This window comes from Hyla sarda, chromosome 4 (assembly GCF_029499605.1).
Source record: "Hyla sarda isolate aHylSar1 chromosome 4, aHylSar1.hap1, whole genome shotgun sequence".
NCBI lineage: Eukaryota > Metazoa > Chordata > Amphibia > Anura > Hylidae > Hyla > Hyla sarda.
Genome location: NC_079192.1, coordinates 136,760,122 through 136,786,078, shown reverse-complemented (window position 1 = coordinate 136,786,078; position 25,957 = coordinate 136,760,122). Strand labels below are relative to the sequence as shown.

The 25,957-nt window shown below is 41.8% G+C and overlaps 1 protein-coding gene across 8 annotated transcripts in view; it reads left to right on the top strand.

The window, feature by feature from the left end:
* GALK2 (galactokinase 2) overlaps nucleotides 1–25,957 on the top strand; it is a 626,364-nt gene that overhangs the window by 419,646 nt on the left and 180,761 nt on the right. For 7 of the 8 annotated variants that reach the window (XM_056572234.1, XM_056572231.1, XM_056572227.1 and 4 more), the window contains one exon: nucleotides 5,975–6,127. The exons of the other annotated variant lie outside the window; for it this stretch is intronic. In XM_056572234.1, the coding sequence (XP_056428209.1) occupies nucleotides 5,975–6,127 (153 nt within the window). The remainder of the gene's footprint in view (nucleotides 1–5,974; nucleotides 6,128–25,957) is intronic. 8 annotated transcript variants of the gene reach the window in all.

Here is a 25,957-nt window from a genome sequence, read left to right as displayed (position 1 = left end):
TGCAAATTATTGCGCCTATGGAGATGTCCTTTTGCATGTAAAGGTGGTCAGAGATTTTGACAAAGTGTTCCTGCTGCACTATTTGGTGAAAATCCAGCCTGTCCTTTAACTCCTCCTGTTGTTTGTCTAGCTCCTCAATTTAATAGCAGCTGCACAAGGCTTGTATCCATTGAACTTGTGAGTTTTTGGACAGTTTCTGGTTGAATTTGTTTGAAAGATGTCAGAATAGCCTCCCAGGACTTCTGTTTGGATGTAAACTGCCTCCCACCCTCATAGATGTTTTGCTTGAGGATGCTCCAAAGGTTCTCAATAGGATTGAGGTCAGGGAAGGATGGAGGCCACACCATTAATTTATCTCCTTTTTACCCTATAGCAGCCATTGATGAAGAGGAATTCTTTGCAGCATGAGATGGTGCATTGTCATTCATGAAGATGATTTTATTACGGAAAGTATAGTTCTTCCTTCTGTACCTGGGAAGAAAGTGGTCAGTGAGAAACTCCACATACTTTTCAGGGGCCATCTTTACCCCTTCGGGGACCCTAAAAGGACCGACCAGCTCCTGCCCAAAACACGACTCCACCACCGCCTTGCTGATGTCGCAGCCTTGTTTGAACAGGGTGACCGTCCACCAACTATCCACTACTCTGTCCATCCAGACCATCCAGGGTTGCAAGGCATTAATCAGTTAACAGGACTGTTTGAAAATTAGTCTTCATGTATTTTTCTGCCCAATGCAGCCATTTCTGCTTGTGAGCATTTGTTAGTGGTGGCCGAATAGAAGATTTATGCACAGTTGCAAGACTCTGGAGGACTCTACACATTGATGTCCCTTGGACTACAGAGGCACCAGCAGCTTCAAATATCTGTTTACTGCTATGTGATGGTATTTTAGCAGTTGCTCTCTTGATCTGATGCATGGATCTGGCAGAAATCTTCCTCAATGTGCCTTTATCTGCACAAACCCGTCTGTGCTCTGAATCAGCCACAAATCTCTTCATGATCACACTTAAGTTTTCATGAAATATCTAATGTTTTCATACCTCGTCCAAGGCATTGAACTATTTCACTCTTTTCAGCAGCAGAGAGATCCCTTTTCTTCCCCATATTGCTTGAAAATGGTGCTCTGCTTAATAATGTTGAACATCCACCTTTAGTAGTTCTTCCTTAAATTGGGCTCACCCGATAATCTAATTATCACAGGCGACCGAGATTGTTTTCTGTGATCAAAAGTGCCCTGAGACACATTGCCATCCATGAGTTAAAGGGGTACTCCGGTGAAAACCTTTTTTCTTTTAAATCAACTGGTGGCAGAAAGTTAAACATATTTGTAAATTACTTCTATTAAAAAATCTTAATCCTTCCAGTACTTATTAGCTGCTGAATGCTACAGAGGAAATTCCTTTCTTTTTGGAACACTGATGACATCACGAGCACAGTGCTCTCTGCTGACATCTCTGTCCATTTTAGCAACCATGCATAGCAGATGTATGCTAAGGGTAGCATGGTGGCTCAGTGGTAAGCAATCCTGCCTTGCAGTGCTGGGGACTTGGGTTCAAATCCCACTAAGGACAACAATAAATAAAGTGTTATTATTATTATTATAATAATGTCAGCAGAGAGAACTGTGCTCGTGATGTCATCAGAGAGCATTCCAAAAAGAAAATAATTTCCTCTGTAGTATTCAGCAGCTAATAAGTACAGGAAGTATTAAGATTTTTTAATAGAAGTAATTTACTAATATGTTTAACTTTCTGCCACCAGTTGATTTAAAAGAAAAAAGGTTTTCACCGGAGTACCCCTTTAAACTGAAAAACAAAGTATTTCATCTTTGACACTGTTATGGTTGGCTGCTGGTTAGGCCTTAAAATGTGAGTGACTGCCGCTGTATACTGCTGAGTGTAATATCGCCCTATTTTGACCACCTATAACTTTTAAATTTTTCCGTATATAGGGCGGTATGAGGGTTCAGTTTTTGCGCCATCATCTGTACTTTTTATTGATACCATATTTGCATATATAAAACTTTTAGATACATTTTTTATAAATTATTTTGGGAATAAAATTTGACAAAAGCAGCATTTTTGGACTTTTTTTTATTTTTCACATTCACGCTGTTCACCGTATGGGATCATTAACATTATATTTTAATAGTTTGGACATTTATGCATGCGGCGATACCAAATATGTTTATAAAAAAAAGTTTACGCTTTTTGGGGGTAAAATGGGAAAAACTGACAATTTTCATTTTTATTGGGGGAGGGTATTTTTCACCTTTTTTTTTATTTACTTTTTGTCTTTACATTTGTGGTGAGGCACCGGTGTTATGGCGGGACCACGGGGCGTAGCGGGGCCAGATGGTATTAACCCCTGGGGCAAGATGTTGTTAACCCCTAGGGCAAGATGTTGTTAACCCCTAGTGTTCGTGATGGCAGGATGTGGTTGTTTGGTGTAGGCTACTGCTGACAACCAACCCAAAATGGCATATAGTAAATGAGAGTCCAAAGCAGGGTTTTGATGCAACTGGAACTTTACTGAAGAAGGCAGTATAACAGTCTTTACAAATAACTTCCACAGAGGTGACCAGGACACAGGGAACCTCTCAGGCTTGCTTGGACTTGTAGTTGCTATAATAATGATGCAGGCCACTGTACTACTGTTATGACTTTGGTAGGGACAGTAGAAATTGACTTGTACTCACATATTTGATGTGGCTGCAGACTTATAGGCTTTGGCCTAGATATGCTGGACTTTACTTGTACAAGACTTGTGCTTGCTTTTGGGTCCAGGAGATAAGAGACAAGAGAGAGAATGTGGAGACTGCAGCCCTTTATATATCAAGCGGCTGGACTAAAGCCCTTTGGTAGCTGGTTTCCTGGTTACCTGTGCCCATGGAACTCTGGGTATCATGTGATCACATACCACATGACATATCACATGACCTTAGGAAGATCCTATACAGAGTAAACGTCCTAACAACCTTCATATATTACTTACATTCACTGTACAATACATATAATATATGTACATACTTAATATACAAGTCAATACCATATAATGACTTTTATGGTTCTGTACCGGGACACCACACATTTTTCAACTTTTTTTCACTTTTTATGTCCCCATAGGGGACTATCTATAGCAATCATTTGATTGCTAATACTGTTCAGTGCCATGCATCGGGCATAGCACTGATCAGTATTATTGGTGATCTTCTGCTCGATCTCAGACTAGAGCAGGAGACGCCGGGAGATGCCGGCAGGTAAGGGGACCTCCGTCCGCCATTACAGATGATCGGATCCCCGCGGCAGCGCTGTGGGTGATCCGATCATCTATTTTAACATGCACACTGCAGCAGATGCCGTGATCTGTACTGATCATGGCATCTGAGGGGTTAATGTCAGCCATTACCGGCGTCTCCCCGGCTGCTGCTAGCAGCCGGAACCTGCTGTGTACGACGCGAGCACTGCTCCAATGCTCACGGTCATACACAGGACATAAATGTACGTTCTGGTGAGCTAAGTACCACCTCACCAGGACGTACATTTATGTCCGTGGTCGTTAAGGGGTTAAGGACATGTATCACAAATGAATGGTGCTGAAGAGTACTACTGTGCGCACATGGCTGTACAGTTGCAGTATGGCTATGAAGCGAGCACTGGAGACTCATCACTAATGACAGATATCAGAAAATACACTGAGGGCCATCTTTAACTTTTTAGAAGCAGTAATCAAAGCTGAACATTGCATTAATGAAGAAAGTGGAAGTGTCAGTACGATTGCAGTGTCCAGTGGGTACAAATGGTAGCCTTTAGTTTATTACCATCCTCCGGCACACAGGAATGCTGCCAGAATTAGTACCGATAAAAACTTCATATTGTGGTGCAAAAATTAGCCCTCATACAGCCCCAAATACGAAAAAAATTAAAAGGAATAGGGGTTAGAATAACATTTTTAAAGGGAACCTGTCATCAGTATCACTTGCATTAACCTGTTGTACAGGCTTGTAGTGTGGGTGACACTGGTAACAATGATACTGACCTATTACCTATAAAGGCTGTTTGTCCAGAATTTTTGTTGCCAACCTGTGGAGGGTGTAATAACAATTCTCATATTTTGTTATTTATAAAACTTGCTCACAAGCGCTTTGTAGTCCTCCACACGTTTATCAGAAGCCTTTCAAAAATTGGCTTTTTCCACTATAATTATGATATATTCTTGGTTGGCTGTGAGCTTTATTCCCAGTGGAGAGATAAAAAAACAGCACATTACAGTGGTCACACTACATTTATAGTTATTGGTAATGATGGAATATCAGACCATTTCAAGTGCAGTTTGGTTGTGTAGCAGGGCTGTCATCTGAAGCACATAAAATTAAACGCTTAACGACGCAGGACGTAAATGTACGTCCTGGTGCAGTGGTACTTAACGCACCAGACGTACATTTACGTCCTATACATTACCGCGAGCATTGGAGCGATGCTCGGGTTATGCATGATAGGTACTGGCTGCTGATAGCAGCCAGGGACCCGCCGGTAATGGGCGACATCTGCGATCGCATGGATGTCCGCCATTAACCCCTCAGAGGCCGTGATCAATACAGATCACGGCATCTGCAGCACTGCGGTCACTAAAATAGATGATCATCCAGAACGGCAGACTGAGGTCCCCTCACCTGCCTCTGCTGCCTTCCACGGGTCTTCTGCTCTGGTCTGAGATCGAGCAGACCAGAGCAGAAGATAGCCGATAATACTGATCAGTGATATGTCCTATGCATAGCACTGAACAGTCCCTATGGGGACTATTAAAGTGTAAAATTAAAAGTAAAAAAAAAATTAAAAAAACGGGAAAAATCCCCTCCCCCAATAAAAATGTAAATTGTCCCACTTTCCCCATTTCACCCCCAAAAAGTGTAAAAGATAAAAATAATTTCATAAACATATTTAGTGTTGACGCGTGCGTCAATATCAGAACTGTTAAAATATGATGTTAATGATACCGTACGGTGAACGTAAAAAAAAAAAAAAAGGCCAAAATTGCTGTTTTTTTAGAACATTTTATTCCCCCAATTATTTAAATGTATTTAATGTATTTAAAGTTTTATTTATGCATATATGGTATCAATAAAAAGTACAGATCACGGCGCAATAAATTAGCCCTCATACCGCTGCTTATACAGAAAAATGAAAAAGTTATAGGTCTTCAAAATAGAAGGATTTTAAGTGTACTAATTTTGTTAAAAAGTTTGCGTTTTTTTTTTTTTAAGCGCAGCAGTAACAGAAGAGTATGTAATCATGGATATCATTTTAATTGTATTGGCCCAAAGAATGAAGAACAAACATCATTTTTACCGTAAATTGTACGGTGAAAACAAAACCTTACAAAATTTGCAAAATTGGGGTTTTCTTTTTAACTTCCCCACACAAATAGTATTTTTTTGGTTGCGCCATACATTTTATGGTAAAGTGAGTGATGGCATTACAACGGACAACTGGTCACACAAAAAACAAGCCCTCATACTAGTCTGTGGATGAAAATATGACAGTTATGATTTTTTGAAGGCGAGGAGGAAAAAACGAAAACGTAAAAATAAAATTGTCCTTGAGTCCTTAATGGGTTACATTTTTTGAGTCTCCAGATCCTGAGTCTCCAAATCCCATGATAAAGTACAGACATTTGTCTTTTTTTGCCTCCATCTGGCCGGTATATCACCAGCAAAATGGGATGAAATGGCATAATAATCCCCAACCATAGGCCTCAATTAAACAGATAGGAAAGATTAGATTCCCAAATTTTGAAGAAAAAAGTATACTACCCAGATGTTCAAATGTTAATTGATGATATTATGTATTGTGGGGTAGAATTTCATTGATAATTATTGTAATTTAATTACCTTTTAAAATACATCAATTGTTTGTATTGTGTAGCCATTAGACTGTGGCTATTTTAAAACATTAAATTTGTATTTTTTAACAGGCAAAGTTGATAGAATTTGGCCCTCTGAGAGCAACTGATGTAAAACTTCCACAAGGAGCTGTTTTTGTGATTGCCAATAGTTGTGTTGAAATGAATAAGGCTGCAACAGCTCATTTCAACATAAGAGTTGTGGAGTGTCGTCTTGCCACCAAGGTATAGTTTCTACCATAAGCAAATTTTTTGAATTATTGAAAAATTGAGCCACAAATAACCTTAAATTCAGATTTTTTTTAACATAATTAAGAGCTGTAAATGTATATGATGTGCTTAGGCTCCTTTCACACTATATGTTGCTCTGTTTTAAAGACCCGTTATAATGTCCTGTTAAGAAAACCCTTAAAAACGTCCGTTACAAAATCCCGTTCAAGTCTATGGGATTTTTTGATTATCCGTTATCACCCGTTATGAATAACGGATGTTATTTGTGACGGGAGAAAAAAAAGTTACATGCACTAATTTTTCTCCTGTCACAAATAACGTCCGTTGTTCATAACTGGTGATAACGGATAATCAAAAAAAGTTTAACGCCCATTTTTAAGGGTTTTCTTAACAGGACATTATAATGGGTCTTTAAAACATATATCGTGTGAAAGGAGCCTAACTAAATCTGATTATACCCTGCAGTGAATTACTTACCACTCCATTACACAATCAGAACCATCTGTTATGCATTAGACATTTTGCATATGCGAAAGCAAAGGAAAATTCCTCTTTTAAAACCAAAATGATTTTTCTAGTATGTGAAAATTTACGACATTTTGAAAATGATGTAATGTAGAATTACACTGCATGTTTTTTGTGTGGTCTACTTTAGGAATCCTGCTCTTTATGAAACCCTAAGGGTAGGGTCACACACAGCACATGCACAGAGTACTTCACACAGTGAGAAATCTGCTGGGCAGCGGGAAATGCACTGCGTATGCGCTGTTAGCAAACAAAAGGCTTTCCCCACCACAGTCCTGTGTGTGCAATAAGGTTTGGAGGTGGGCTGCATGTCAAAGTTACGCCAGGCTGTTTGGCCCGCCTCTGTATCTTACTACACACATAGGGCTGCAGAATGGAAAGCCCTGTGTGACTGCTCATAGTGCATGCACAGCGTATTTCAGTACAGAATCATGTGCAGGGTTTAAAGCTGCAGATTTTATGCTGCACAGTTCAATTTAAACTAAATGACTGAACACAGCTTCAAATTATATGCATCAAATATGTGCAGGATTCTGTACGTGTAAATAGACCCTAAGGGTGTATTCACATGTACAGTATCCTGTTCATATTTATTTAGTCATTTAGTTTACATTGAAATCTGCAGCCTCAAATACTGCACATCAAATGTGCACTTTAGGTGTGAATAGACCCTAATGGTCTATTCACATGTACAGTATTCTGCACTGATTTGATGCTCAGGATTTTCTGATACAGATTTCAATGTAAACTGAATGGCTGAACACAGCTTGAAATCCTGTGCATCAAATCTGCGCATCAAATCTGCGCAGAATACTGTACATGTGAATAGACCCTAAAGGGGTATTTCAGGAAGTATGTTTTTATAATTGTGCTGAGGCAGGTGCTAAAACGGCAAAAAAAATGTAAACATCCTTGTTCCCCGGTCTCCCAACTGCATATGAGTGGTCAATTTCACGAGCAACTTCAAAAGCTTTGCGATAGCAGTGGCAAGTGCGGGGGTTGAGAAAGGTAAATAATGTGTTTATCCTAAGCACCTGCCTGAGCAGAATACCCATTTAAAGCCATGTTTTTTCAACTTGTCATCTGCCTTGTATGTAATAGCTCATGAAGGTTGTAAAGGTTAAAAGACATATGTACAGGGTGGGCCATTTATATGGATACACCTTAAAGGGGTATTCCAGGCAAAACCTTTTTTTATATATATCAACTGGCTCCGGAAAGTTAAACAGATTTGTAAATTACTTCTATTAAAAAATCTTAATCCTTCCAATAGTTATTAGCTTCTGAAGTTTTCTGTCTAACTACTCAATGATGATGTCGCATGCTGGGAGAATATACCCATAGGAACTGCACAGCTCCCGGGACATGAGTCATCAGAGAGTTAGACAGAAAACTTCAGAAGCTAATAACTATTGGAAGGATTAAGATTTTTTAATAGAAGTAATTTACAAATCTGTTTAACTTTCTGGAGCCAGTTGATATATAAAAAAAAGTTTTGGCCTGGAATACCCCTTTAATAAAATGGGAATGGTTGCTGATATTAACTTCCTGTTTGTGGCTTATTAGTATATGTGAGGGGGGAAACTTTTCAAGATGGGTGGTGACCATGACGGCTATTTTGAATCCAACTTTTGTTTTTTCAATATGAAGAGGGTCATGTGACACATCAAACTTATTGGGAATTTCACAAGAAAAACAATGATGTGCTTGGTTTTAACGTAACTATCTCTTTCATGAGATATTTACAAGTTTATGACCACTTATAAAATGTAAAATAGAAGGGGATTGGAGAGGCTCTTACCAATCTGTTAACCCGCGGCCTGAGCTGCCCAAATGACAGCTACACCCACGGTGTCTAGCAAAAATACAATAGATAAAGAAATTGGGGCTCGAAGGTCTGTGAATATTTGATATAAAATGTATTTATTTGTAAAATTGATTTATTAATGTACAATTGATAGTAAAAATGATATTAATTAGTTGTAAATATTATAGTGGTCTGTGACCTACAGGACCCTTGTAGGTCAGCTAGACCACAGATAGTGTAATATAAAATCAGTGTATATGTAATTGAATAAATCAATATAAAAACAATAATATAAATACAATGGTATAAGTTAGTATAAAGTGTCCACAATAATACATGTGACTTCAGAATTGTACTCCTGGTATAATTAAATGTAGTCCGAGTGAATGCACTCTTCTCTTATTGCATGTAATAAATATTGGTGCAGATTCTGACAAATACCGATATACTGTAATCCAAGTGTGGGTATAGATCATCAAAGTACTTTCTTTTTATATGCAGAGCACAACAGCACAAGTTGCAATTGTATCCAACTTATAGTAGTTTGTATCAACTTTCAAGGTAAGTGTAAAATGAGCTTTCATCATGCAAAAAAATCGATCCTGGCTCCTAGGCAGAGAGCCAGCTGCAGGAGACTCAGCCGTCTCACAGTGTAGCAGCAATAAGTGTAATAGACAGTCACGGATCGATGTGCAAATGTTTAAGATCGAATTTTTACCTTGATTAGATGTGTGCTGGTCTCTGTGCGATCTTGGCTCTAGCACAGAGGGCCCACTCCTGGAGATTCGGCCGTCTCTGATTTGGCAGTGATGGTATTGGGCTAGTTTTGTGTGGACTGCAGCTGTTCTGTAGGTAATGACCAAGCTGTGTCCTAGTAATAGGTGCTACATGCCTGTCCAGTGAAAGAAACAGGAGTAGTGATGATCCTTGGTACTTTGTCTATGAGAGGTGAAATTGGATATTGTGGCACTTGTAGTAGTAGTTATGGCTGGACGCGTTCTTCAGTAGCTAAAAGTAATGGTTTAGTTTTAGCTCATAGACAAAGTACCAAGGATCATCACTACTCCTGTTTCCTTCATTGGACAGGCACATAGCACCTATTACTACGACACAGCTTGGTCGTTACCTACAGAACAGCTGCAGTCCACACAAAAGGAGCCCACTACCATCACTGCCAAATCGGAGATGGCCGAGTCTCCAGGAGTGGGCCCTCTTTGCTAGAGCCGGGATCACACAGAGCCCAGCACACATCTAATCAGGGTACAAATTCTATCTTAAAGGGGTAATCCCACCCTAGACAAGATGTCTGATTGCGGGGGTCCCGCCGCTGGGGACCCCTGCATGATTGATTGCGGCACCCACCTGTGTTCTCACCCGAACCGCTGGAGGGTCTGAGTCGCAACTCCGGGAAATGAAGTCCGTGACGTCAGGACTCTGCCCCCGTGTGACGTCACGCGCGTCCCTTCAATGCAAGTCTTTGAGAGGGGGCGTGGTAGTGGTAGTTAAGGCTGGACGCGTTTCAGGTCCTTAAGGAGGACCTGAAATGCATCCATCCTTAACTACCACTACAAGTGCCACAATATCCAATTTTACCTCTCATAGACAATGTACCAAGGATCATCACTACTCCTGTTTCCTTCATTGGACAGGCATGTAGCACCTATTACTAGGACACAGCTTGGTCGTTACCTACAGAACAGCTGCAGTCCACACAAAAGGAGCCCAATACCATCACTGCCAAATCGGAGACGGCCAAGTCTCCAGGAGTGGGCCCTCTGTGCTAGAGCCGGGATCGCACAGAGACGAGCACACATCTAATCAAGGTGCAAATTCTATCTTAAACATTTGCACGTTGATCCGTGACTGTCCATTACACTTATTGCTGCTAAACTGTGAGACGGCTGAGTCTCCTGGAGCTGGCTCTCTGCCTAGGAGCCAGGATCGATTTTTTGCATGAATGAAAGCTCATTTTACACTTACCTTGAAAGTTGATGCAAACTACTATAAGTTGGATACAATTGCAACTTGTGCTGTTGCGCTCTGCATATAAAAAAAAAGTACTTTGCTGAACTATACCCTTGGATTACAGTATATAGCGGTATTTGTCAGAATCTGCACCAATATTTATTACATGCAATGAGAGAAGAGTGCATTCACTCGGACTACAATTAATTATACCAGGAGCACAATTCTGAAGTCACTTGTATTATTGTGGACACTTTATACTAATTTATACCATTGTATGTATATTTTTGTTTTTATATTGTTTTATTCAATTACATACAGTATTTTTTGTCATATAAGATGCTCCGACATATAATACGCACTTAATTTTATAGGATAAAAATCTAGAAAATAAAGAATCTGAACCAAATACAATGTAAAGTATAGGACAGTGATCTTCAACCTGTGGACCTTCAGATGTTGCAAAACTACAACTCCCAGCATGCCGTTGGCTGTCCGGACATGCTGAGAGTTGTAGTTTTACAACATCTGTAGGTCCGCAGGTTGAAGACCACTGGTATAGGAGGTAGTACTCACGTGTCCCTCGCCGCTCCGAACGCGTCATTGCTCGTCACTGCTGCCCTGGATGTCGCCCTCCATCGCTGTCGCCGTGTACCCGTCGTTCCGGGAATGTCTCAGCTGCTCGCTATCCTCGCTCTTCGTCCATGCCTTGACGTCGCTACGCACGCCGCTCTTATTGGATGACGGGCCGTAGAATGAAATTTGCCATAGAATGAAATGCTCCACCTCCATCACATCCTATTGGCTCACACTTGTCATGTGACATATTTAACCGTCACGCATCGATGCGCACGGCAGCTGCACGGAGCTCTCATGGCCTCTGTGGCCCGACTTTTACTGTTTTATTGTCACCCGCCAGGCACGCTCGATCGCCAGCGCTATCGGGATGCCTATGCTTGATAGCGCTGTCATCTGCTTGCCTCCCCGCCCGCTGCTCTACTCCCCGTCCCCTGCTAACGCTCAGGGAATGGGGAACAGAAAGTAGAGCAGCGAGCGCAGCACTACGCAAGTAGCGTAGGTAGGTAGATTAGTGTAGGAGGTTGTAATTTAGCATAGTTTAGGACTACAACTCCCAGCATGCCTAGACAGCTAAAGGCTGCCCAGGCACACTGCGAGTTGTAGTTTAGCTTAGATTAGACAGCAAAAGGACAGTAGTGAGCGCAGCGTAGTCTTAGAGTAGTTAGCGTAGTGTAGTGTTAGTCCAGTTCTAGCATAGTTGGTGTAGTTGTACACGGGTGTAGTGTAGCTAACTTAGTTTTACAGGCAGATGAAGTGTAGTTTAGAGAGTTTAGCTTAGCTTAGTCATAAAGTGAAGGGGCTACAACTCCCAGCATTCCCAGAGAGCCAAAGGCCGTCCGGGCAGGATGGAAGTTGTAGTTTTGCAAAAGTAGCAGAGGCAGTTGCGCTCTGCTACGTTAATGCAGTATACGGCCACCTGTATAGATGGCTGGATACGGTGATCAGAAGGCCACTTACCCCCCTCCATTCCTGCTCCGTCACTGGACTTGTCGCAATGCAGGAAGATGACGGAGCTTGAACGGGGGTGGTAAGTTAGGCTCTCTAGGTACTAACCCATTTTTTTTGCTTTTTCTTCTCGTTTCAGATACGTGAATGCGGAGGACTACCTCGGAATCGGTGGACTACGACAATGACCTGCAGTTTTTTCTTTTCTTTTAATAAAATGGTTAACGAGGGCTGTAGGGGAATGTTTTTCCTAATAAAAATGTTTTAACTTGTGTGTGCTTTTTTTCTTTGTTATTACTTTACAGGCTTAGTAGTGGAAGCCGTTGTGTAGACGGAGTACATTACTAAGTTGAGGCTTTGCGTTAGCCCCAAAAACCGCTAGCACTAACCCCCAATTATTACCCCGGTACCCAACGCCACAGGGGAACCGGGAAGAGCCAATACCAACAGGCCTAGAGTGCCAAATATGGTGCTCTTGGGCCTAGGCGGTAACAGGCTGGCCTTATGTAGGCTGGGGAGGGCCAGTGACAATGGTCCCCGCCCACCCTGGTAACGTCAGGCTGTTGCTGTTTTTTTGGTATTTGGCTGAAAATGAAAAGACGGGGAACCACACGTTTTTTTTTTTCCAATGAACTCCTAATGGACATCGTCTACACAACGGTTTCCACTACTAAGCCTGTAAAGTAATAACAAAGAAAAAAAGCACACACAAGTTAAAAAATTTTTATTAGTAAAAACACTCCCCCACAGCCCTCGTTAACCATTTTATTAAAAGAAAAGAAAAAACTGCAGGTCATCGTCGTAGTCCACCGATTCCGATGTAGTCCACCGCTATCACGTATCTGAAACGAGAAGAAAAAGCAAAAAAAATGGGTTAGTACCTGGAGAGCCTAACTTACCCCCCCCCCCCCCCCCCCCCCCCCCCCCCCCCCCCAGTTCCAGCTCCCTCATCTTCCTGCATTACTACAAGTCCAGTGACGGAGCAGGAACGGAGGTGGGTAAGTGGCCTTCTGATCACCGTATCCAGCCATCTATACAGGTGGCCGTATACTGCATTAATGTAGCAGAGCGCAACTGCCTCTGCTACTTTTGCAAAACTACAACTTCCATCCTGCCCGGGACGGCCTTTGGCTCTCTGGGCATGCTGGGAGTTGTAGCCCCTTCACTTTATGACTAAGCTAAGCTACACCCCAGTTAAGGTCCCTCCCGGTGTCCTGTAAGCTGTTCGGGACACCGCGATTTCACTGCGGCGGTCCCGAACAGCCTGACTGAACAGCCGGGTTAGTGTTATCTTCACTTCAGACGCAGCGGTCCGCTTTGATCGCCGCGTCTGAAGTATTAATACAGGGCATCACCGCGAACGGTCATGTCCTGTATTAGCCGCGGGTCCAGGCCGTTGATGGCCGCAGGGACCGCCGCGATAGGACAGGTATTTGCCGTATAAGACGCACCAACTTTTCCCCCCCAGTTTTGGGGAAGAAAAAGTGCGTCTTATACGGCGAAAAATATGGTATACACTGATTTTATCTTACACGATCTGTGGTCTAGCTGACCTACAAGGGCCCTGTAGGTAACAGACCGCTATAATATTTACTACTTATTAATATCATTTTTACTATCAATTGTACATTAATAAATCAATTTTACAAATAAATTAATTTTATATCAAATATTCAGACCTTCGAGCCCCAATGTGCTGCCCATTATGTTGGATTGTCAATGCAACCCTCTTCTCCCACTCTTCACACACTGATAGCAACACCGCAGGAGAAATGCTAGCAAAGGCTTCCAGTATCCGTAGTTTCAGGTGCTGCACATATCGTATCTTCACAGCATAGACAATTGCCTTCAGATGACCCCAAAGATAAAAGTCTAAGGGAGTCAGATCGGGAGACCTTGGGGACCATTCAACTGGCCCACGACGACCAATCCACTTTCCAGGAAACTGTTCATCCAAGAATGCTCGGACCTGACACCCATAATGTGGTGGTGCACCATCTTGCTGGAAAAACTCAGGGAACGTGCCAGCTTCAGTGCATAAAGAGGGAAACACATCATCATGTAGCAATTTCACATATCCAGTGGCCTTGAGGTTTCCATTGATGAAGAATGGCCCCACTATCTTTGTACCCCATATACCACACCATACCATCAATTTCCATCAATACCATCACACCATAGCATCACCTGAAACTACGGATACTGGAAGCTTGTGCTAAGTGTGTGAAGAGTGGGAGAAGAGGGTTGAATAAAGTTACATTAAAACCAAGCACATCATTGTTTTTCTTGTGAAATTCCCAATAAGTTTGATGTGACCCTCTTCCTATTGAAAAAACAAAAGTTGGATTCAAAATGGCCGACTTCAAAATGGCCACCATGGTCACCACCCATCTTGAAAAGTTTCCCCCCTTACATATACTAATGTGCCACAAACAGGAAGTTAATATCACCAACCATTCCCATTTTATTAAGGTGTATCCACATAAATGGCCCACCCAGTAGATCATTCTTTAAAGGGGTATTCCATGAAAAAAAAAAAAAAAAAAATTATATATATATATATATATATATATATATATATTATATATCTATATCTCAACTGGCTCCAGAAAGTTAATCAGATTTGTAAATTGCTTCTATTAAAAAATCTTAATCCTTCAGCAGCTCATAAGTACTGTTGAAAGGATTAAGATTTTTTAATAGAAGAAATTTACAAATCTGTTTAACTTTCTGGGGCCAGATGATAAAGGGAGGAATCCCGAAAGCTTGTCTCTACATAATCTTGTTAGTCCAATAAAAAAGGTATTACAAGATACTGCAACTACCGATGATTTTGCTTTTTGCATCACTGAACTAATACGGCTACTCCTAACTTATATATATATATATATATATATATATATATAAATTTTTCCTGGATAACCCCTTTAAGTTTGATATCATGAGTAAAGGATGTTAATAAATGCTTCATGTCATCACACAGACTACCCAAGCGTATATATATTTTTTCAGATGGAATTGCTTAGGTCACTTTGATCTCAATACTGTTTTTGGACACAGTAAACACAATTTTCGATTGTTTGAAAAACGTTTGCTGTTTTTATGAGGACAGGAAACCAAATGTATGTAGCATACACATAGACTTTGCAGCGTTTCTAAGAAATGTCACAAGCTGGTAATTTGGCCGTGTAAACATATTACATTATATTTGAGTATAATCAAAGGTAAATTATGTATTTTTTATTTAGTCATGTTGTAAATGTATAATATTTATCCATGGGTTAAGAGGGAGATTTACATGTGTTGAAGCTTTTACTTACTATTCTTTTATTTGTAACTTTATTTTTACCATAGAAGAAACACATTGCTTGTTTCTACTGGGAAACAGCTGAGCAAGAATTTAATCACTATGCTATATTGTTGTGCCTTTATTCTACAGTGTGTACACTGATCCTATTTAGTTACTCCTGTAATTGAAACAATTATAGTTTTTTTCAAAGCTTATCAAAAGGATTTACCGTTAAGTGCATGGTGTATTTATAATGTTTGGTTTTTATGCATTTTTCAGTGCTACAGTTTTTCCTTTTTGAGCTCAATGGGGGAGGGTTGCAGCAAAAGTGATAGTTATGGCATGGCGTTTTTTTTTACATGAACTTTCGTTTGAGGATGCCCCTAGCTGCTCAATAAGGTTTAGGTCTGGAGACAATCTTGGCCAGTAAATAAACTTTAGCTTTTATAGCAAGGCAGTTGGCATCTTGTTTACTTCAGGTTGATATCTATGATGAACAACAAAAAACGTGGTCTCAAATGGCTGGAGGTGCTCAACCCCAAATGCGGTTGTGCATTTATACTGGGGGAGCAGATCCTGCCCTTGTAGTCCGTTGCTAGGGGCAATCCCCAGCATAAAAATGCATACAATGGAGGATGCCTGCAGCGGACTACAAGTGCCACAATAGAATCCTACACCAGATAAACGGTGTGGATGTGTAACAATAAGAATAATACAATACAGGAATGTGGGGGCACTACTGTGGTAGATGTATACAATGACATTGGCTATCCCTCAACACTGATGTTAAAATTGAGACATTCGCCAGTGTATCCTTATATGAAGGACACACCAGAGCCCGCACACCAACGCCAAGGTTTATCAAAATGGCGCGGGACCTACGCTAATCCTACCTATGCTTGATAAGCAAAACAGTGGCCAGTGGGCAATTACGGCAGCATTCGGTCAACTCACAGCTTCCTCCCAGATACCCTCCAGCGTGACTGAGCACACATGCGATGGGAGGAGGGAGGCAAGTTGCAAGCCCCACCTGAGTTGGCTAATGTGGGTGCATAGCCTCACAGGTGCTACCTTAATGCTGCCTTGAAGATATTCAAGGCGGATTAGTTTTGGAGTTTACACACCTCCAAGTATAACATTTAAACAAACAACAAAAAATGTGGTCTCAAATGGCTGGAGGTGCTCAACCCCAAATGCAGTTGTGCTTTTATACTGGGGGAGCAGATCCTGCCCTTGTAGTCCGTTGCTAGGGGCGATCCCCAGCATAAAAATGCATACAATGGAGGATGCCTTCAGCGGACTACAAGTGCCACAATAGAATCCTACACCAGATAAACGGTGGGGATGTGTAACAATCCATGATGATCACATAGGTGCAGGGCTAATTGTAGTTACATTATATGTACAGTGTATATGTACAGTCACCCTTTGATTGCCAATGATTTCAGGATGATTTTTATATTTTTGACATACACACATAAATCCAGAATTATTAATTTAACAAATTAAAATGAATTCAACTGATAGATCACAAATATAACTGGCTTAGAGAAATGGCACAGGCTTACTGTCAACACTGACAGTTTGGCACATAGCATACACAAAGATACTATTGTCACAGGCTAACACATAGTATTTTCTACATACATTATGATAATAATGATTTTAAAATAATAGTTTTTAATGCCTTATTTACAGCAAAAATTTTCCACAGGTTAAAAGACGCAAATTCTTTCCATCCCGAAGCACCGGCTCAAATGCACAGTGTATCATCAGCGGCAGTCGGCTTTCAAATACTGCAGTCCAACTGTTGAAACCAGTGATCATGCCGCCCTCAGCAGTTTAACCCTAATAGAGGTCATGGTCAGTACTGACTGCTGCATCTATAGGATTGATCCCACAATGTGACTGTGGGAGTTCCAAGGGCTCTCATGGCAGCTGGAGGCCGTACCACGGCCTCTATGTTTGCTACCTATGGAAGGTTTTAAAGGGGTACTCCATTGGAAACATCCTATCCCCCCCCTCCATTCACTTCTATGGGAGGAGGCATGACAGCCAGGTACTAGCCGTCACGCAGCCCCCCTCCCCGATAGACATAAATGGAGTGGGCGTGGCGTGACGTCACAAAGTGAAAGATGCAAGCTTCTGTGTTCCGGCCGCTGCCGGGCGATCTAACATCTTATCCCTTATCCTTTGCATAGGGGATAAGATGTTTTCAATGGAGTACCCCTTTAAGGCCCTGCCATTGGGTACCACAGTCAAACTGTTAGTGTAATACTGACCGGTATAGTTCACAGCAGTACAGATAAACTGCTGTGTTCTATACTAGCGATCAGTTGATCGGAGCCTTAAAGGGGTACTCCGGTGGAAAACTTTTTATTTTTTTATTTTTATGAACTGGTGCCATAAAGGTAAACAGATTTGTAAATTACTTCTATTAAAAAATCTTAATCCTTTCAGTACTTTTTAGCAGCTGTTTGCTACAGAGGAAAATCTTTATTTTTTTAATTTATTTTTTGTGTTGTCCACAGTGCTCTCTGCTGACACCCGATGCCCTTATCAGGAACTGTCCAGAGCAGGAGAAAATCCCCATAGCAAACCTATGCTGCTCTGGATAGTTCCTGATACAGGCATCAGGTGTCAGCAAAGAGCACTGTGGACAACACAAAAAAGAAATTCAAAATGTAAAGATTTCCTCTGTAGCATACAGCTGCTAAAAAGTACTAAAAGGATTAAGATTTTTTAATAGAAGTAATTCACAAATCTGTTTACCTTTCTGGCACCAGTTAATTTAAAAATAAAAGTTTTCCATCGAAGTACCCCTTTGACCCCTTAAGGACCATGGACGTACGCGTACGTCTAAGCATCCTGGTAGTTAAGGACCAAGGACGTACGCGTACGTCCGTGGGAATTTCGGTCCCGGCCGGGCGGGGACCGGACCGAGGTGACTGCTGATATCAATCAGCAGTCACCCCGTGCAAATGCCCAGGGGGGTCATCAGACCCCCCCGTGTCGGTGATCGGCGCAAATCGCAAGTGAATTCACACTTGCAATTTGTGCGATTCCGGGTCATTACGGGTCTATGGTGACCCAGTGACCCGGAATATAAGGGGGATCGCGGGTGTCTAAGACACCCACAATCCCCCTGAAGAGATAGGAGTGAGGTGGCAGGGGTGCCAACCCTCTTATCCCTGCTATTGGTGGTCTAGACGCGACCACCAATAGCAGATCGGGGGCGGGGGGGTTAACTTTTGTTTTCCCCATCCTGCCTACCCACAATAGGCGGGGCAGAACGGGGAAACCACAGAGGACCGGCGCCGGAGTCCACTTACCGATCTGCGGAGGCTGCGGGCGACCATCGGTGTTGGAGATCGGCGGGTGGCGATGTCGTGCAGCAGGCTCCCTGGATCCGACGGAAGCCGGTAAGTTGCCTAGCAACTTCTGGAGGGCCGCAGTCTGAGACCACTATATAGTGGTCTCTATACTGTAGCACTCCAGATGTTGCAAAACTACAACTCCCAGCATGTCCAGACAGCTGTTTGGGCATGCTGGGAGTTGTAGTTTTGCAACAGCTGGAGGGCTACAGTTTGAGACCACTATATGGTAGTCTCTGAACTATAGCCCTCCAGATCTTGCAAAACTACAACTCCTAGCATGCCCACACAACTGTTTGCTGTCTGAACAAGCTGGGATTTGTAGTTTTGCAGCATCTGGAGGGCCACAGTTTGCAGTGGTCTCTATACTGTAGCTCTCCAGATGTTGCAAAACTACAAATCCCAGCATGCTGGGAGTTGTAGTTGTGATCCCTCCAGCTGTTGCATAACTATATCTCCCAGCATGCCCTCCGGTGATCAGTACATGCTGGGAGTTGTAGTTTTGCAACAGCTGGAGGCACACTGGTTGGAAAATATTGAGTTAGATAACATAACCTAACTGAAGGTTTTCCAACCAGTGTGCCTCCAGCTGTTGCAAAAGTACAACTCCCAGCCTGCATGGTCTGTCAGTACATGCTGAGAGTTGTAGTTTTGAAACAGCTGGAGGTTTGCCCCCCCCCCATGTGAACGTACAGGGTACATTCACACAGGCAGACTTACAGTAAGTTTTCTGCTTCAAGTATGAGCTGCGGCAAATTTTTCGCCGCAGCGCAAACTCCTAGCAGAGAACTCGCTGTAAACCTCCGCCAGTGCGAATGTACCCTAAAAACACTACACTACACTAACACATAATAAAGGGTTAAACACTACATATACATCCCCTTACACTCTCCCCCCCAATAAAAATTAAGAACGGATTGTACGGCAGTGTTTCAAAAATGGAGCCTCGAGCTGTTGCAAAACATCAACTCCCAGCATTTCCGGACAGCCACTGACTGTCCAGGCATGCTGGGAGTTTAGCAACAGCTGGAGGCACCCTGTTTGGGAATCACTGTCGTAGAATACCCCTGTGTCCACCCCTATGCAATCCCTAATTTAGTCCTCAAATGCGCATGGCGCTCTCTTACTTCGGAGCCCTGTCATATTTCAAGGAAACAGTTTAGGGCCACATGTGGGGTATCTCCGTACTCGGGAGAAATTACACTACACATTTTGGGGGGCTTTTTGTTCTTTTACCCCTTATGAAAAGGAAAAACATTTTTACACTAACATGCTGGTGTTGCCCTTTACTTTTTATTTTCACAAGAGGTAAAAGGGAAAAAAAATTAAAAAAAATTTGCAATTTCTCCTGAGTACAGAAATACCCCAGATGTGGGCGTAAAATGATCTGCGGGTGCATAACAAGGCTCAAGAGTGAGAGTTCACATGTACATTTGAAGCCTAAATTGGTGATTTGCACAGGGGTGGCTAATTTTACAGCGGTTCTGACATAAGAGCAAAAAAATAAATACCGACATGTGACCCCATTTTGGAAACTACACCCCTCACGGAATGTAACAAGGGGTATAGTGAGCCTTAACACCTCACAGGTGTTTGAAAATTTTTCGTTAAAGTTGGATGGGAAAATGAAATTTTTTTTTTTTTTTCACTAAAATGCTGGTTTTGCCCTAAATTTTTCATTTTCACAAGGGAAAATAGGAAAAAAAAGCCCCCCAAAATTTGTAACCCCATTTCTTCTGAGAAAGAAAATACCCCAAATGTGGATGCAAAGTGCTCAGCAGGCGAACTGCAATGCTCAGAAGAGAGGGAGCGCCATTGGGATTTTGAAGAGAAAATGTGTCCGGAATTGAAGGCCACGTGTGTTTACAAAGCCCCCATAGTGCCAGAACAATGGACCCCCCCACATGTGACCCCATTTTGGAAACTACACCCATCACGTAATGTAATAAGAGGTACAGTGAGCAATTACACCCCACAGGTGTCTGACAGATTTTTGGAATAGTGGTCCGTGAAAATGAAAAATGTAATTTTTCATTTGCTCAGCCCACTGTTCCAAAGATCTGTCAAATGCCAGTGTGGTGTAAATACTCACTGCACCCCTTATTAAATTTTGTGAGGGGTGCAGTTTCAAAATGGGGTCACATGTGGGGGGTCCACTGTTCTGGCACCACGGGGGACTTAGTAAACGCACATGGCCCCCTGACTACCATTCCAAACAAATTCACTCTTCAAAAGCTCAATGGCGCTCCTCCTCGTCTGAGCATTGTAGTTCAACCACAGGGCACTTGACGTCCACACATGGGGTATTTCCATACTCAGAAGAAATGGGGTTACAAATTTTGTGAGTATTTTCTGCTATTAACCCTTGCAAAAATGTGAAATTTGGGGGGAAACACACATTTTAGTGAAAACATTTTTTATTTTTTTTTTACATATGCAAAAGTCGTGAAACCCTTGTGGGGTATTAAGGCTCACTTTATTCCTTGTTACGTTCCTCAAAGGGTCTAGTTTCCAAAATGGTATGCCATGTGCTTTTTTTTTTTGCTGTTCTGGCACCATATGGGTTTCCTAAATGCGACATGCCCCCCGGCCAAAATTTGTTCTCAAAAAGTCAAATATGACTCCTTCTCTTCTGAGCATTATAGTTCGCCCGTAGTGCACTTCAGGTCAACTTATGGGGTACCTCCATACTCAGAAGAGATGGGGTTACAAATTTTGGGGGGGTATTTTCTGCTGTTAACCCTTGCAAAAATGTTTTTTCTTTACATATGCAAAAGTCGTGAAACCCCTATGGGGTATTAAGGCTCACTTTATTCCTTGTTACGTTCCTCAAAGGGTCTAGTTTCCAAAATGGTATGCCAAGTGTTTTTTTTTTTTTTTGCTGTTCTGGCACCATAGGGGCTTCCTAAATGCAACATGCCCCCCAAAAACCATTTCAGAAAAACGTACTCTCCAAAATCCCCTTGTCGCTCCTTCGCTTCTGAGCCCTCTACTGGGCCCGCCGAACACTTTAGATAGACATATGAGGTATGTGCTTACTCGAGAGAAATTGGGCTACAAATGCAAGTATACATTTTCTCCTTTTACCCCTTGTAAAAATTCAAAAATTGGGTCTACAAGAACATGCAAGTGTAAAAAATTAAGATTGTGAATTTTCTCCTCCACTTAACTGCTATTCCTGTGAAACACCTAAAGGGTTAAAACGCTGACTGAATGTCATTTTGAATACTTTGGGGGGTGCAGTTTTTATAATGGGGTCTTTTATGGGGTATTTCTAATACGAAGACCCTTCAAGTCCACTTCAAACCTGAACTGATCCCTGAAAAATAGTGAGTTTGAAAATGTTGTGAAAAATTGGAAAATTGCTGCTGAACTTTGAAGCCCTCTGGTGTCTTCCAAAAGTAAAAACGTATCTACTTTATGTTTGCATCATAAAATTGACATGTTGGAAATGTGAATAAAAAAATAATTATTTGGAATATCCATTTTCCTTACAAGCAGATAGCTTCAAAGTTAGAAAAATGCAACATTTTAAATTTTTTCATCAATTTTGGGATTTATCACCAAAAAAGGATGCAAGTTACCACAAAAATTTACCACCATGTTTAAGTAGAATATGTCACGAAAAAACAGTCTCGGAATCAGAATGATAACTAAAAGCATTCCAGAATTATTAATGTTTAAAGTGATAGTGGTCAGATGTTCAAAAAACGCTCTGGTCCTAAGGTGTAAAATGGCCTGGTCCTTAAGGGGTTAAGTCTTCTAAGGGAACAAAAAAAGATAAAATAAAATGTTTTAAAAGATGTAATAATAAAGAAAAAAATAATTCGCTCCTTTTCCAGCAAAGCTCCATATTATCACAAAGTGAAAAGAACCCATGCATAATACGTATACCATATATACTCGAGTATAAGCCGAGTTTTTCAGCACGATTTTTCGTGCTGAAAAAACCCCCCTCGGCTTATACTCGAGTGAACTCTCCACCCACAGTGGTCTTCAACCTGCGGACCTCCAGAGGTTTCAAAACTACAACTCCCAGCAAGCCCGGGCAGCCATCGGCTGTCCGAGCTTGCTGGGAGTTGTAGTTTTGAAACCTCCGGAGGTCCGCAGGTTGAAGACCACTGCGGCCTTCGACATCATCCAGCCCCCTCTCATCCCCTTTAGTTCTGTACAGTACTCGCCTCCGCTCGGCGCTGGTCCGGTGCTGCAGGACTGTCCGGAGAGGAGGTCGTCCGGTGGGATAGTGGTTCCGGGCTGCTATCTTCACCGGGGAGGCCTCTTCTAAGCGCTTCGGGCCCGGCCCCAGAATAGTCACGTTGCCTTGACAACGACGCAGAGGTACGTTCATTGCCAACGTACTTCTGCGTCATCGTCAAGGCAACGCCTCTATTCTGGGCCCGAAGCGCGGAAAAGAGGCGCCCCCAGTGAAGATAGCAGCCCGGAACCACTATCCCACCGGACGACCTACTCACTGGACAGCCCTGCAGCACCGGACCAGCGCCGAGCGGAGGCGAGTACTGTACAGAACTAAAGGGGGTGAGAGGGGGCTGGATGATGTCGAAGGCCGCAGTGGTCTTCAACCTGCGGACCTCCGTAGGTTTCAAAACTACAACTCCCAGCAAGCCCGGACAGCCGATGGCTGCCCGGGCTTGCTGGGAGTTGTAGTTTTGAGACCTCTGGAGGTCCGCAGGTTATAGACCACTGAGGGCGGATAATGACAAGAGGATGATGAAGGGGGGTGTGGGATGATGACAAGAGGATAATGAAGGGGGGGTGGGGATGATGACAAGGGGATGATGAAGGGGGGGGTGTGTGGGATGATTACAAGGGGATGATGAAGGGGGGTGGGGATGATGACAAGGGGATGATGAAGGGGGGGGTGGGATGATGACAAGGGGATGATGAAGGGGGGGTGGGATGATGACAAGGGGATGATGACAGGTGATGAGGATGAGGGTCTGGAGGATGACAGGTGGTGATGATGATGAGGATGTTAATGACGGGTCTGGATGATGACAGGGGGGGATGATGTATTTCCCACCCTAGGCTTATACTCGAATCAATAACTTTTCCTGGGATTTTGGGTTGAAATTAGGGGTCTCGGCTTATACTCGGGTCGGCTTATACTCGAGTATATACGGTATCTGCGATCATAGCAAAGTGTATTATAAAACTTTAATGTTTATCCCTCATTGTGAAAAAAAAAGAAAGAATTGCTAGTTTTGGACACTACTGTAGCAGCATAAAAATTTATCTAAAAAATGTAACCAATAAAAAGTACAGCGTATCCTGCAAAACATAAGCCCTCAGACAACTCGGTAGCCCGCAAAATAAAACAAGTTTCATAATATGGCAACACAATAAAAGGGATTTATTTATTCATTTGTGCAAAGGTAGAAAAACATTAACTACATATATTGTGTATCGCCATAACCGTACTGACCCACAGAATAAATAAAACATGTAATTTATAATGCATGCTGAATGCCATGAATAAAAACAATGACAGAATTATTATTTTTTTATCTTTCCTTCCAAAGAAATGTAATAAAAACTGATGAAAAAGTCATAATACCCCATAACAGTGAAAATTTACAAAAAACACAGGTCATCTCAGCATCAAACAGCAGCTTATCACCATATATTGGGTACTACCGTAACAAATTTTGGGACTAATTCTACTGTTTTCTTTTGGGGTCAAAAGCTCACTACCCCTCTATTTAAATTCCTTTAGTGGTTTAGTTTTCTAAAATGGGGTTGTTGATATTGTTTTTGTACCTTAGCTCTTTGGCTAACCCAATTTGTTGCCTGAAAAACAAGCGAATTAGATGAAGGCCCCAAAATCCACAGGGATCTTTCTAAAAACTGCAGATTTGGGGCAATAACTATTTGAATTATTCTGTTAACACCAGCTGTCATACAGAAACAAATTGATTAAAGTTGAAAATTTGTGAAAAAGTTAATTCCTGCTAACCACCCAAAGTGTTAACAAATCCAGGTGCAGTTTTTTAAATGGGGTGATATAAGGGAATTTCTAGCATCCAGGCCTCTCAAACCCACTTCAGAAATGAATTTTTATGAATATTTGCTGCCAAACTTCTAAGCCCTCTAAAGTCCTAAAAGGACATTTGCCAAATGATGCTAACGTAGTAGGCATATTGTTAATGTAAATTATCAGCACATTCACATGGGGCTATCTTTCTTAACCCCTTTAGGACACATTTTGCTCATTTTGGCCTTGAGGACACAGCCAATTTTCATTTCTACGTTTTCGTTTTTTCCTCCTTGCCTTTTAAGATTTGTAACGCCTTTGTTTTTCTCTCCACAGATCCATATAAGAGCTTGTTTATTGTAGGACCAATTGTACCTTATAGTAACGTGTGGCAGGGACGTGCACAGACATTTTGGATGATATGGGCTCAAGTAAAAAAAAAAAGAGAACTTTTCATTATTAATAAAAATGTTAGTGAAAACCTTACATATGTTAACCCCTTAAGGACCAGGCCATTTTACACCTTAGGACCAGAGCGTTTTTTGAACATCTGACCACTGTCACTTCAAACATTAATAACTCTGGAATGCTTTTACTTATTCCGAGACTGTTTTTTCATGACCTATTCTACTTTAACATGGTGGTACATTTTTGTGGTAACTTGCATCCTTTCTTGGTGAAAAATCCCAAATTTGATGAAAAAATTTAAAATTTATTTTTTTTTCTAACTTTGAAGCTCTCTGCTTGTAAGGAAAATGGATATTCCAAATATTTTTTTTTATTCACATTTCCAATATGTTTACTTTATGTTTGCATCATAAAATTTACATATTTTTACTTTTGGAAGACACCAGAGGGCTTCAAAGTTCAGCAGCAATTTTCCAAGTTTTCACAACATTTTCAAACTCACTATTTTCCAGGGACCAGTTCAGGTTTGAAGTGGATTTGAAGGGTCTTCATATTAGAAATACCCCATAAAAGTCCCCATTATAAAAACTGCACCCCCCAAAGTATTCAAAATGGCATTCAGTCAGCATTTTAACCCTTTAGGTGTTTCACAGGAATAGCAGCAAAGTGAAGGAGAAAATTCACAATCTTCATTTTTACACTTGCATGTTCTTGTAGACCCAATTTTTGAATTTTTACAAGGGGTAAAAGGAGAAAATTTATACTTGTATGTGTAACCCAATTTCTCTCGAGTAAGCACATACCTCATAAGTCTATGTAAATTGTTCAGCAGGCGCAGTAGAGGGCTCAGAAGTGAAGAAGCGACAAGGGGATTTTGGAGAGTACGTTTTTCTGAAATGGTTTTTGGGGGGCATGTTGCATTTAGGAAGCCCCTATGGTG